This window comes from Austrofundulus limnaeus, unplaced genomic scaffold (assembly GCF_001266775.1).
Source record: "Austrofundulus limnaeus strain Quisiro unplaced genomic scaffold, Austrofundulus_limnaeus-1.0 Scaffold6, whole genome shotgun sequence".
NCBI classification, from domain to species: Eukaryota; Metazoa; Chordata; class Actinopteri; order Cyprinodontiformes; family Rivulidae; genus Austrofundulus; species Austrofundulus limnaeus.
In genome coordinates, this window is record NW_013952408.1 from 3,818,462 (window position 1) to 3,831,051 (window position 12,590).

Sequence of the window (12,590 nt, forward strand, 5' to 3'; positions counted from 1 at the left end):
ATCTTGTTGCCTCTATATTTATAACTATGTAATGATCCCATTAAAAAAATTTCATTTAAATTTTATTAGCATTTTATACATCTTTTATGTACAGGTAACTTTATAGAATCTCTCCTTACAAGATAAAAAATGGGTTTACATTAAGARAATGTGAGATTATTGAAACATTACCAAACACAGAACGCTACAAAATGCTAAATGTCTTACCTTTCTTAGGCCCCTGAAACTGGGCATATGCTTACTTGAAGATCTTCTAAAAAACAAATAATTAGAAGGAMAATGTCAGACAAACTGAACACACAGAAAATACATGCATGCATAAAAACAAACTCTGTGGCACTCACTCTCTTGTCACTTCCTGATAGACATCCAAACCCTCGTCACAGGACTTCGATCGCTCCGTTTTACTGGTTGAGTCCGAGTCTAACAAAGCGCTTCGTAGAGACTCTACAGATTCATGGTAAAAATGCTAAATTATAAATTAAAATCCAAGTAGAATTCAGGAAGCTATAAGATCAACACAATTTAAAAGGAAAAAAAGCATCCTCTAGATGATTTCCATGAGCAATACTTTGAAATAATATCATTTCCAGCCAACTCAAGGCAGTTTACCTTGGTCATGTGACAGCTGACGGCGAATGGGAGGACACGGAGAACCTTGGCTCGAGGGTGCTGTAGCTATGGATGGTGGGACAGATATTACAGCAGAGGGAGGAATAGGAGCAGCCTCTCGGTCAACACTTGGGCTGACTGGCTCATCTGTATGAACGAGATAATATTCAATGTGAGACCAGAAATGCAATATAACTCCCCATGTTTCTGTTCTCTAGTGCATTGTCTTTTCATATACTGTGTGTCTGCAAAAAAAAAAAAAAAAAAAAAAAACAGAGCAATGGCTCCTAGATTCAGTAGTACTGAAACAATAATTTTTTTAGCTGCCATCTATGGGAAAGGAAGAATACAAAAGACTAGTCTCTTTGTGAGACAATAATGTTTTTTTATTAAGAGGAAAGTTTATCCATCGCCCACTCTAGGCATTGCAAGCCTGAAATGGCTCAGAGTACRAAGCTGCTCTCTGTAGCCAAGGGGCTTTTGGAGCTAAATTTAAAAGCAAATGTCCTAGTTCCAGCCTGTACCCAACTTTGAAACTGGGCAAAAACAAGATACCATCTTTCTAACACGGCCTCCTTGGCTACTTCTGAAAGTTATATCTGTCATTGATCAGTGCTTTGGAGTAACATCTAGGTAACATTTAGGTTTTACAACTTTCTGAGARAATACGGGACTTATAAGACTATAACTAAAATATACATTACTACAGACTATCCTGTAGCTGCACTTCAGAGGAGAAAAAGATCTTATCTGAGTTTTTGAAACATTTTACTAAGTGACAGACTACACTGGATTTATTGCATRTTGTTATGATCTGCCAGACTGGAAACTGTCGACTCTCCTAAGTGTCTGGGGTCAAATGTTGGKTTAAGTGTACATTCAACAATCTCCAAAATCAAATACACAAACAAGAGAAGGTACTCAGGCTAAAACTTACACCCATTTGTTCAGTTTATAACATTTAACATTATAACATTTATTTTATTTAAACTAAATCAAGACAAGATCTAAATATGTCATATGTCCTGGTTTGTCTAAAGATTGTAATGTCCAATTTGGAMAAGATGTTTTTCAAAAAGAAACTCAGAATTGAAAGCCAGTGTAATGTATTTTTATTAAGACTACATACAGTGTATGYACATTTAGAAACCATGCAAAACACTGCTGTGTTTTATAATTGAAACGAAGATGGCTTAATTTTTTACTATCAGTTAAGTTAAAAATTATCAAGTAATAAGACTAGATACTAATCTTGCACATTTAGTCTAAATTGCAGATTTTTTCTTTTGAACAGACCAATGATGTGGACACTGAAGTTTACTGAATCAAGACACTGTCCCTCTTGAACCAGGACACAATACCTACAAAAGAACGAGTTACAGCATCAGTCACTGCTTTGTCTGGACTCTCAGACCTTAAAAACAAAAATATATACCGACCAGGAAGAGCAGAGCAAACCTGTGAAGGGCTACTTTTGAGAAAATTAACCTGAGTTTTTAAATGGAAGTTGACTGCGGTTATCTTATGGTACATTTATCTTGCACCTTCACAGAGACAGATTTGAATCTGAAACTCAGTTTCCTCCAAAATATCAAACTAAAACCTATCAGCAACATCGTTCCCTATGACCTAGTTCCTCCTCAAGATCTACCTGCATTTATTCCTTTTGATTCCCRCTCTCTGAAAAACAGCACTCCCCAGCTACCTGAAACAATAAACAATATGTTGACTCTAAAAGCAAGTTAATCTTAGGTTTGTTCTGCATGTCAGATACTGACAAACACTCATGGGAAAAAATAGAGATTTAGTAAAACTAAACTGAATACTGAATTGCTTTTTTCTCATTGAGATGTTCAGTTTACTATCTATTAATATGTKGCATGTTAATAAAAGGACAGATGAATAGGCAGATACTCAAACATACRTAAAACATGTAGGGCAAAGACAGACTGAGGGAAAATCATGCAGCATGATGTACAGAAATATACAAACATTTTGTAGCACTTCAAACAGTAAATTCCTGAAAGCTCTAAAGTAATATTCTTTTGCAAATTTTCAACAATAAGAAATCAATACTCATTCAGTAAGTTCAGTCACTATTTGAAGTGAGCTGAAACCCTTCATGTGTGAATGGAGACACATTTTTGAGATGCCAAACATTTAATGAGCACATCTGTTGTAGTTCAGCTCCACCAAAATACAGTCTGCACTGACGAGACAATATCAAGAAAACAATTAAATAAAACCGAAATTCAATGCATCCAAGTCTCTGCTCTGGTTAAACCTCACAAACCCTCTTTGAAGGAATCCAAACTGGATCAATAACAGCTTCCCACAGAAATAAATTTACCTGACACTAGGTTCCCAAGTCTTTACTTACAACAATGATGCATAAATTTGATAAACAGTGAAACTGCAATTATTGCTCTGGTCAGTTTTCAATGTATTTGCTCATTTTAAGCTAGTGTTTACTGATGTTTTGTTTTTGTTTGTTAAAATAAGATACATTTATGTCATGGCCACTTGAACCACGTTATCAYGACCTGCTACTGTTGTCATGAGAACATAAACCAGCAAGGATTGTTGACTCTCTTACCGATGAATGGAATGGAGTCCAGAGATTCGTCCAGGTTGCTGGAGCAGGAGGTGTGACGTTGTTCCTCGATTCGACGCATGTGTATCTCTCTGCGTGCATCATTTGGAAGCCAGATCGTAGAGTCTGCCGTAGAGTCTGGTCCATCATCGTTTACGGCCAGAATGTACGAATGTTGCCGTAAGGGGCTGGGGCTTTTCCCAGCATGAGATTTCTCCCTCAGAACCACAGAATTTTCTGTTGGACTTTGACCATTAACCTGACTTTGATAGTCTTGCTGTATTTTGAGGATGCCAGGCTTCTGAGGCAGTTCTTTTGAAGTTGAGCACGACATAGACCTGAGCCCTACCAATGCTGAGTCTCTGCCTGCTTCGGTGGGCTGCATGGTTTCTGCCCGCATCCTGCTCTGGCCTTGTTGGTTAGGGATGCCTGATTGGTGTCCTCTGACTGAAATTCTTTGGTCAATAAAAGAATGTTCAGAACTTGTGCTCTTTCCAAAAACCAAGGGCCTGTGGGAGACTTTGGGTGAGGAACGGGTCTGAAGTGAGTCTGGTCCTTTAGAGTAGAGGGAAGGGTTTGATACCCCTCTCATGCCAGCACTGTATCCAGCAGAAGTCCTAACTGGTACAGCATTTCTGGGGATTGCCTGTCTGCTTGGTCTTGTACCTTGGTCTGCTCTTGGATAGACCCCTCTCCTTTCACTAGGCCGAATCTCAGCATCAGCATAGTCCACAGAACGAGCCCTAGCTTTCAGAACAAGGCCGTCTTGGGACACACTTCGAGGAGGCCAGTTCCTTGATTGGCTCATCTTTTCTGCATTTCCCATACGATCCTGGGAGGCACTGCGTGGGGCAATCTGAAGTTGGGGTGGAGGTCTGTAGTATGATCTTTCATGGGAAGTACTCCTGCGTCGTATTTCCTTAGGTGCCCAGTTCCCCTGAGGAATGTGATGAGGATTAACGAAAGAGGCCTGACTGGCAGTTCGCAAATTGTCCAGCCTCTCCTGGATGGTCCGACTTGCATGGGAATGAATGCCTTTGTTGTCAATATACTCYCTGTACGTTTGGTAAGTGCGCCAATCAATGTTTTGATGGTTGCCTGAATAATTAGGTGCCTGACCCCCAAACGGAACCATTCCTGGATCACCAGGATAGAYATCAGCTTTTCGAGAATGAGGATATTGGGCCAGTGACCCAGGTCTTCCCCTAACAAAGACAGGGTCTATAAAATCCATCCTTCTTTCTGGTACCATGTGCCCCATATGTGCTGTATTAGAGGGAACCACCACAGTCCTAATGCTGTCATTGCGCATGCACACTGCTGTTTGGCTTTTAGGATATGGTTGATGAGGAGGAGATGGGGGCATAGTTATCTCCTTACGATACCCATGGTCAAGAGGTGCCGTTGGCCCTCGGCAAACTTGCCCCACTGAGTCTGTTGCCTGGGCCATGCCCGCAGGCTTATAGTCTACTCTGGGGTAGCATACTGGAGGTGGGTTAGGGATGTGACAGGCATTTCCTTTGTAGCTGCTGTGGCCACGGAGGTAGGCATCCTGGGAGTAGGCCTGGAGACAGAGCAAAACGGCAATGTTACAACAGAGTAGTACAAACCACAAGCATGTGTAATGTTCAACAGTGCGGCACTAGATGCTTACAGAGAAGTCAAGTGTGATATTGCAAATGTTACGGCATGCATGTGTGTAGGCAGCGCATGTTGCAGTATGAGTGAGCGGAGGCGTTTCAAACAGTTGAAGGGTATCAATGTTCTTCATCTACTCCTTATTTAGACTTCTTATGGTAATAATTGCAGATAGTGTACACAAAAACCAAGAAGTGTTTTTAGAAACAGCATTTGCTTTAATCACTATCTTCATAATGCAGAATTTTTCMTGTATTGTACTCTTATGTCCTCCAAAAAGACACTTCTATCCAATGTTTCTTGTTAAAAAAAACATCTATGGAACACATACAACAAGTGTAAGCAATCAGAAATTATGATACTGTGTTCGTTTTCGTTGTGCTTTAAATAYTTACTTTGAACTGAAACAGCTTGTTTAGATTTTACAAAAATACATACATAGTACACAGATATATATGAACAAGAAGCAATTAAATATTGATGTAAAAATTGACACACATATACACAGCTGAACAATATCAACATTTACCCACCTCTGTGAACTCCTAAGACAGCAGGCTGCCTTTCCCTCATAGTGAAAATACTATATTTAGCCACTCTTGCCATGATCCAATGGTACAAAGCTTAAATTATTTCCTTGTTGATACAAAACCAAAGCTCTAACAAAGTTAAAAGTAGAGGGTTTTTTTTCTTCTTTGAACAATGTGCATTTGTAACGCTTACAAAATTATCCGCTCCTGTACATACGACAAGCAAGAAAAAAGTAAAAGGTGAGGACTTTGACCCTGTAACAACCTGCTGTAAGATTACAAACTTACATAAAAGTATGAGTCTCAGAGCAATTAGTGTCAGACTCAGTAACTATGTCTGGATGCAAAAGTTCAGGGGTCATTTGCCTTTATTACACTGATGACATCTGACAGAGTATGAAGAAGGGGCGAGGTCTTACTGAGATTCTAGCTAAATGCCAACTCGAGCCGTAAATCTAACAAGTACTGCATGCACAGTGAATCGGCCATTTCTGCWGCCTAAATATATGAATCATGAGCTCATATTTGACCATTAAACACACATCTCACTCAACTATATGCCAGTAATGTACAAGCTACAGGCAACCTCTTGTAATGGGGATGACACGCATGACACATGAAAAAAAAAAAACGACACAGCTGGTACGACATGTCAACATCAAGCTGTTACACAGTGTGCCGTTTTCTTACCAGATTAGTTGTTTCCCCAGAGAAAGGCTGCCATTACAGCATGTGAAAACAAGTGCATTAAGGAATCACAGGAGAGAGGTTGGAAGAGAAAAGSATGAAAGCAGAGCAAAATGCACATTTTGTAAAAAACAGAACCGATCCCAAAAGCAGAAAAGATGAATCAGCCATAGCAATCCTAGGGATTGTCATGCTAAAAATACACTAGAGTTGCAGTGGCGATACACAAGGATGAGAAAGCAAAGAGGTAGCAGGGGTTGCCACGTTACAACCTGCCTGTGACACTCTGTCCTGGGTGAGCTGCCAGGAGCAGAAGCTTGCTTCTCATGTTGTCTTTAGGTCTTCATGGCTCCATACATCTCCAAACAGAATATTACACTAAATGAACAATGTGTCTCCAGTCTCTCCATCCCTCTCTCTCTCTCTCTCTCTCTCTTTCCCTCCCTGCTACTGCTCACATGACAGAAGCAGCAGCTGCTGATTATACATTCAGCTGTGATGGTACCGCTACCCCTCCCACTCCTTTCTCCTTTTCTCTAAGCGTCAACCTGTTCCAAACACAGAGCAGTCAGCTGACTTTATCCGCTGGTTTAAGCTCATCATTCATGATGTTCTGTCCATTTTCCCCCGGCTCACAGTTTCCTCTGCCTTTATGCYGTAATGTTGCCTCCCCTTTCTGCTCCTTAAATGTTCGGTGTCTCCTTCTCTTTGCTAAGCAACTGCTGCCCGTCTCCAAGCATTCAGTGCATGCTGCCTCCTACAGTGTCACGTCGCTCTGCTAGCATCTCTGATAATCCTGATTTTAACRGACAGATCCTACTTTGCGTGCCTACATCACAGATATTTTTGTACTGCCTTTTTTTTCCATTTGCGTGACAACATTGTAGCAGGAGGGGACAATTATTACTACAGAAACAAACCACACAAGAGGAAAGACTTACAGTGAAAAAGATGGAGCAGAAGTGGTTATCACAGATGAGAACATTAACTTATGATAAAAGAAGTGGGGGGGGGGGGGGTTGTTAGATGTATGGGACAAATAAATATATATTTGACATTTCAAGTTTTATTTAGGCAACTCAAAATAAACTACAACTAACTAAAGCCTTAGTCCATAATTTGCTCTTTTGGACAAATAACTTACATAAATTTGGAAGTGTGACTGACTGCAATATAAACACTTGTTATTGCAAATGTCAAATAAAATGCCAACCAAATAAAACATTCAGTTAATGGATGTGATTGAACATGACTAAAGAATCCCCAGGGATGAATTAGTTTGAAAACAAATATTCCTGCTGTTTCATTATATTGTATAATTTATAAACACATTGTCAGATAATAAAAGGCTGACAGGAAAGGAATCCTGCACATCCAGCCAAAGCATCTAGAATACTTAAACCTAAAATAGAAAACGCAAGTGCACCTTTTGTGCAGAATCAATAACAGCAACCCACAGCATGCATAAAAGATTTGATGAGAAGATCAAGTCTGCATAGGTATGAGAATTTACCTCTGCACTGAAGAAATTGAGGGTCATGCAAATATCAGGGTATCATTTAGTGAAGTTCTTAAAAAAAACTCCTGCAGTTTAACCAAAACTAAAGCACACAAATAAAAAATCTTTACTCTGAATTTTATCTGCTTAAAATGATTGGAGTTCAGGTGCAGTTTTATGGCATCTGATCAAACTAGAATGAAATATATAGCATTATTATAGAATTTAAATTCCTTTGAATTTGTACATGTCCATTTCAAATTCAAATTTTACACCATTTACCTGTTGCTACCTGAATAAACTGATCAACAGAAAATTTGAAAGGCTTAAAGTCTAGTTTGTGATGTGAAGGCCTCGACTCAAACCTATTAGTTCAACAACTCAAACTATTTCATTTGCATAAAAAAAACTGAAAGACACTAATTTCACTAAAAAATGCATAAAATGAGAAAGGACTCAGCTTGTTGTTGCACAATAACTTTATCATTGTGTGGGTATGAAGTGATACTAATGCATGATTTCTCTTTTTCACTCACGCACTTTAAGAAAATCAGTTGAAATTAGGAACACCTTAAATGCAGCATAAATGTGAAACTAGTCCATTTATAGGAAAGAGAGTCAAACTACACATCAGAATTTTCATGTAGTTACAAGAAACAAGAAAAGGTAAACAAATATTAGATAGCTTTAATAAACAATGTTTCCCCGGAATAAAAGTATTTTTTCTAAACATGCACAGCATAACACTGCTTTCTGTTAAACCAGACTATGAAAGTTTGAATAATGCTGACAATATGTGATCTGTGAGACTCATTTGAACAATTAGCTTTGTTTGTTATTCTATAAAATCTTAATACATCTACAACACACCCAAATAACAACAATTTGCACATTTTGCTTCACAGTGAACTAAGTAGACATTATGGGTGATGCTTTCTCTAGCTGTAAATTTAGGCCATTTCAACAGTGGTGTCAGCAGCGGTGCTGAAGGACAGAAAAACTGCTTTGGCCTGATTAGGAGGCCCAGATAAAGAGTGCTGATGGGACAAGCCAGCTGCCTGGATCTTATGACTGCTGTCCCATCATAAACTCCTTAAACTAGAGCAGGATGATGTTCAAATATAAGTTGTTGTACAATTCAAAAGAAAAACTTTTCCACAATTGTCAAACTGTGCGAACAGAAAGTCACAAAGATACTGTTAATGTAGAAGTAAAACTTACCAGTTGCAGTATGTCCTCATCTTTTGGCATCACACAAAGTTCAAGAAACTCACCACTGCAGGAAGCCAAAACACAAAATAAGACAAAACTTGAATTTGTGTAAATTCACACATTAGAWGCAAAATCAACCAGACAAATTCTGTCAGCCTTACGTGTCTTGGATCAAAGATATCACATCAGAATAAGCTTTCCCAATGATGCTGGCTCCATTTACCTTCACTAATCGATCACCTAATCGACAAAATCGACAAAAACAGCATCAGCAAATAGCCCCAAATATGCCAAATGTCAGGTTTATTGAAATTATAAAGGTTACTATAAAAACTTATGTTTGAATTTTATTTGGTTTATATGAACAATTAAATAAGTAGCAACAAAAACAACACACAGCTGGGAACATTTTACAATCTTTTTTCCTTCTGCTTAAAAGGTTTTCCAACTCACAAACATCTAACATCCAAAAATTGGGAATTTTAGTAAATAATAATAAGAATAAAAAAAACTTACAGTTCACTGGTTATTTACCTGTGCAAAGCCCAGCCTCGTGAGCAGGGCCACCCACTTTGACCTGCTTCACAAAAATAGTGTCCATAGGTTTGAACCTGTTCTGCTGCCTCCCTGGTGAAAATAAACCAAAATAATGTTTTATTATGTAAACACCAAGCAGAAAAAAAAAAACAGAAACCTTAATTTAAAAAAGCAGCTATTGCTAAACATACAGTATATCATCTAAGGGCATATGAATAACATCAATTTTATTTTATCTAATATGAAAATATTGAATAATGAGATTTAATTAATACATATGTGCAAAACTGCATTTATTATTTGAGCTTCTGACGGTCAAATTGGAGGTGGGGGCAAAAGTCTTATGATAAATAAAATAAAGAATAGCTATGTGTAAGGTAGGGAAAGAAACTGGACTGCCTCGGAAAAAAAAGAGTTGTAAGTTGCTCAATTTTAAAAACACACTTTCATTACAAAAACAAAGTTACTACATGGTGAAATTAGGTGGTTCTAAGGACACGAATTACTAAAGACAGAAAGACCTGTTTGCTCATTCTGTTCCTGTCTCCTAGCAGCTGCACGGTCACAAGAAAAAAAAAGGGAAAGAGAGAGAGAGAGAGTGAGAAAAAGAGGCTGAAGAGGAAGAGTGTCAATGTGCTCAGCTGCACGCCTCCCACTCTTTCCTTGTAAACTGAGAAATAGCTGTGGGCACAGCCAAAGAGTGGATAAAATACTTCCCCGGTAGTTAACATTCTGGTGGTGAGTCAGCACACATTACCTCCCAAACTCGAGTACACAGCAAGTCAAGCATGAGATCACATGTGCTACTTTGTGACTGTACTTAAAAATCTACAAACACACAAATACACCCAGAACAAAACTTTAAACCAATTACATTTAGCACATGACAGCTGTGATATTTGAATGATAAAAATGGGACATAAAGCGCTTTTTTTATTGCAACTAACACTCACTTTCTTCTCATTTAACACAAGATTACTCATTCAAGACCACRTTATGAGGTGTCAGATTACATAATAACTTAGTTTACTACAACTACAGCAGGAAGCCAAGCTCCCTCTAGTGGCATAATGTAGGACTTCATTTACAGTTCCTCAATGAAGCTGTTCATAAATTTTACTATTGTGAGGGGATTGGTTTTCTTTATTATAAGAGATACTGTAGTAAAATCAGCCTATGTATTAATATTTATACATAGAGCTTTGTACATGCAAATAAATCAAATCTGCACTCATTCTCATTAATGCAAATAATAGATGACTAAAAATCTTGAATCTTTGTTTGAGTATTGTTGATAATCACATTCCTACAGAATGTTTATGAACATGTTAACCATATTTAAAAAATCTGTTCCTGTTAAAAACTGATGACATCATCTGTGATATACAACAACAAGTTTACATGCAGTGCACCCAAACTTGATTCTAGTGTGATGAAAGAGCAGCTCTGTCTTTTGAGTAAGAGAGACTAACACAATCAGACAACTGACTGTGGTGTGACCGTGTGGAAGACCCTGAACAGGAMACCTAAATCCCAGATGTTTTTAGACAGATGTCCAAACATATTATTTAGATTATTGAACAGARCAGCAAACTACCAAAATCTGAGATGAAGCTCTTTCTTTAAGTTCAGCTCATTCAGGACTTTTTCTGCTTTTTAAACACAAGTGTGTAAAAAAGTTGTCAGTARAAAATGTGACAAATACAATTTTAGAAAAAATAAACAGATATGCACCAAATCATTATCTTCGCCTGAAAATTAATAATGAAATTGTGTTTCATTGTGAAAAAGATCAAACCTGAAAGTTAACTTTTGAAATTAAGCAAATCTTGAGACTAATAAAGCAAAAGACTGAGTTTGTATTTGTAATTTTTACACACGTCACGTTTGCCATTAAAGAAGCACATAATGGAAAAATAAACATTCCTGTCTCACCCTGGTTTATAAATATGTCTTGAAGTGAGCTGTTCAAATTTTGGTGAGGTAAAATGAGTCAGAGCCAACATTGAGTAGCATTTTCCAGCTTCCAGGACCATTTCTCTCCATCYAACAAAAACTTTGAATCATACCATACTCCTTTTAACGTGAAAACAGAAAATCACRTATCATTGTTTTTCTTATAATAGTACATGGTTTACTAATAAAAGGTCTATAAGTACAATGATACTTTTATTTTTACTTTGGTTAAATTTGGGAAAGTCCAATTATGCCATCCGTTATGAAAGCAAAACTATGATGCCATTAATAAAACACACACTGATAAAAAGCTGCTACAGCAACAGTTCCAACAATAAGCCTTTCAAACAAACTAAATTAAACAAAGTTCATTTGTGGCCCCTTCTGCTTTACTTTGAATAACAGATGATAAAAATGTAAATATAGTAAATGTTGGTGTCAGACTTCTCACTAASTAGTGTGCGTCAGAAACTCAAGGACATTTATGGGAAAGTCTCAGTGATAGCTTCTTGTGAGTGTAATCATTTACTTCCTCAAAATGAGCTAAAATAAAAACATACATGACTTTCTGAAAATATTATTTTTTGCAACAAATAAACAGAATCTGCTCAAAGGGCAGAAACACAAAACAGACTTTTAGAGCAGTTCTTATAATCTACTGACATTTTTTTGACCTAACAACAGTGATTACACGAAGATTGGTGAACTTTGAACTCCTCAAGCCCCATTTACAAAACACTGATAACAGAAAAGCTGATGAGGGAGCCTCAATAGTTGCAAAATTGTTGGAATTTTAAACATTTAAATTGGTTTCTTAACCATTTTACAACCTCATAGATTAAAAGGTTTATTTTGGAGGTCAGCTTGACAAAAAGTTAAGACATAAATATAATATCACCTCATCTGAATATGTCTTTATGGCAACTTTACCAATCTTAGCAAAATATGTGAACATGAATATAAGCCATGTTCCTTTCATAAGGGGTAAACAAAGTATATGACGTGTTTGCTTAAAGGGATCCATGATCAGTTATAAAATTACTTTATTTAATAAACATATATTTTAACTGTAAAATAAAGACTGTAAAAATACTGTAGGCTCTTCAATATTTATTATTTTTAAACTAAAAGTTTAAAAATAGATTACACGGATGGGGCCATTTTATTTACACACAAAGCATTCTGGGTAAATGATAACGTGGATAGGTCCTCGGTGCAAGGCTGCTACCGAGCTATATCCACCCTGAAGGTTAATCTTGGACAATATCTGATGATCGACTCTTTTAAATGAAACCAGAGAGCGTTGACAGAGAGGAGAAGGTAGAAA

The 12,590-nt window shown here is 37.4% G+C and overlaps 1 protein-coding gene across 4 annotated transcripts in view; it reads right to left on the minus strand.

The window, feature by feature from the left end:
• The window catches only part of arhgap21b (Rho GTPase activating protein 21b), a 35,513-nt gene that overhangs the window by 13,145 nt on the left and 9,778 nt on the right, over positions 1 to 12,590 (minus strand). For 3 of the 4 annotated variants that reach the window (XM_014030966.1, XM_014030958.1, XM_014030975.1), the window contains exons 5-11: positions 9,305 to 9,397; positions 8,932 to 9,010; positions 8,780 to 8,834; positions 3,209 to 4,769; positions 613 to 759; positions 345 to 447; positions 208 to 253 (exon numbers count right to left, since the gene is read on the minus strand). In XM_014030966.1, the coding sequence (XP_013886420.1) occupies positions 208 to 253; positions 345 to 447; positions 613 to 759; positions 3,209 to 4,769; positions 8,780 to 8,834; positions 8,932 to 9,010; positions 9,305 to 9,397 (2,084 nt within the window). Of the gene's footprint in view, positions 1 to 207; positions 254 to 344; positions 448 to 612; positions 760 to 3,208; positions 4,770 to 6,063; positions 7,064 to 8,779; positions 8,835 to 8,931; positions 9,011 to 9,304; positions 9,398 to 12,590 lie in introns of those variants that run through there. The other variant, XM_014030984.1, reaches the window with a different exon arrangement.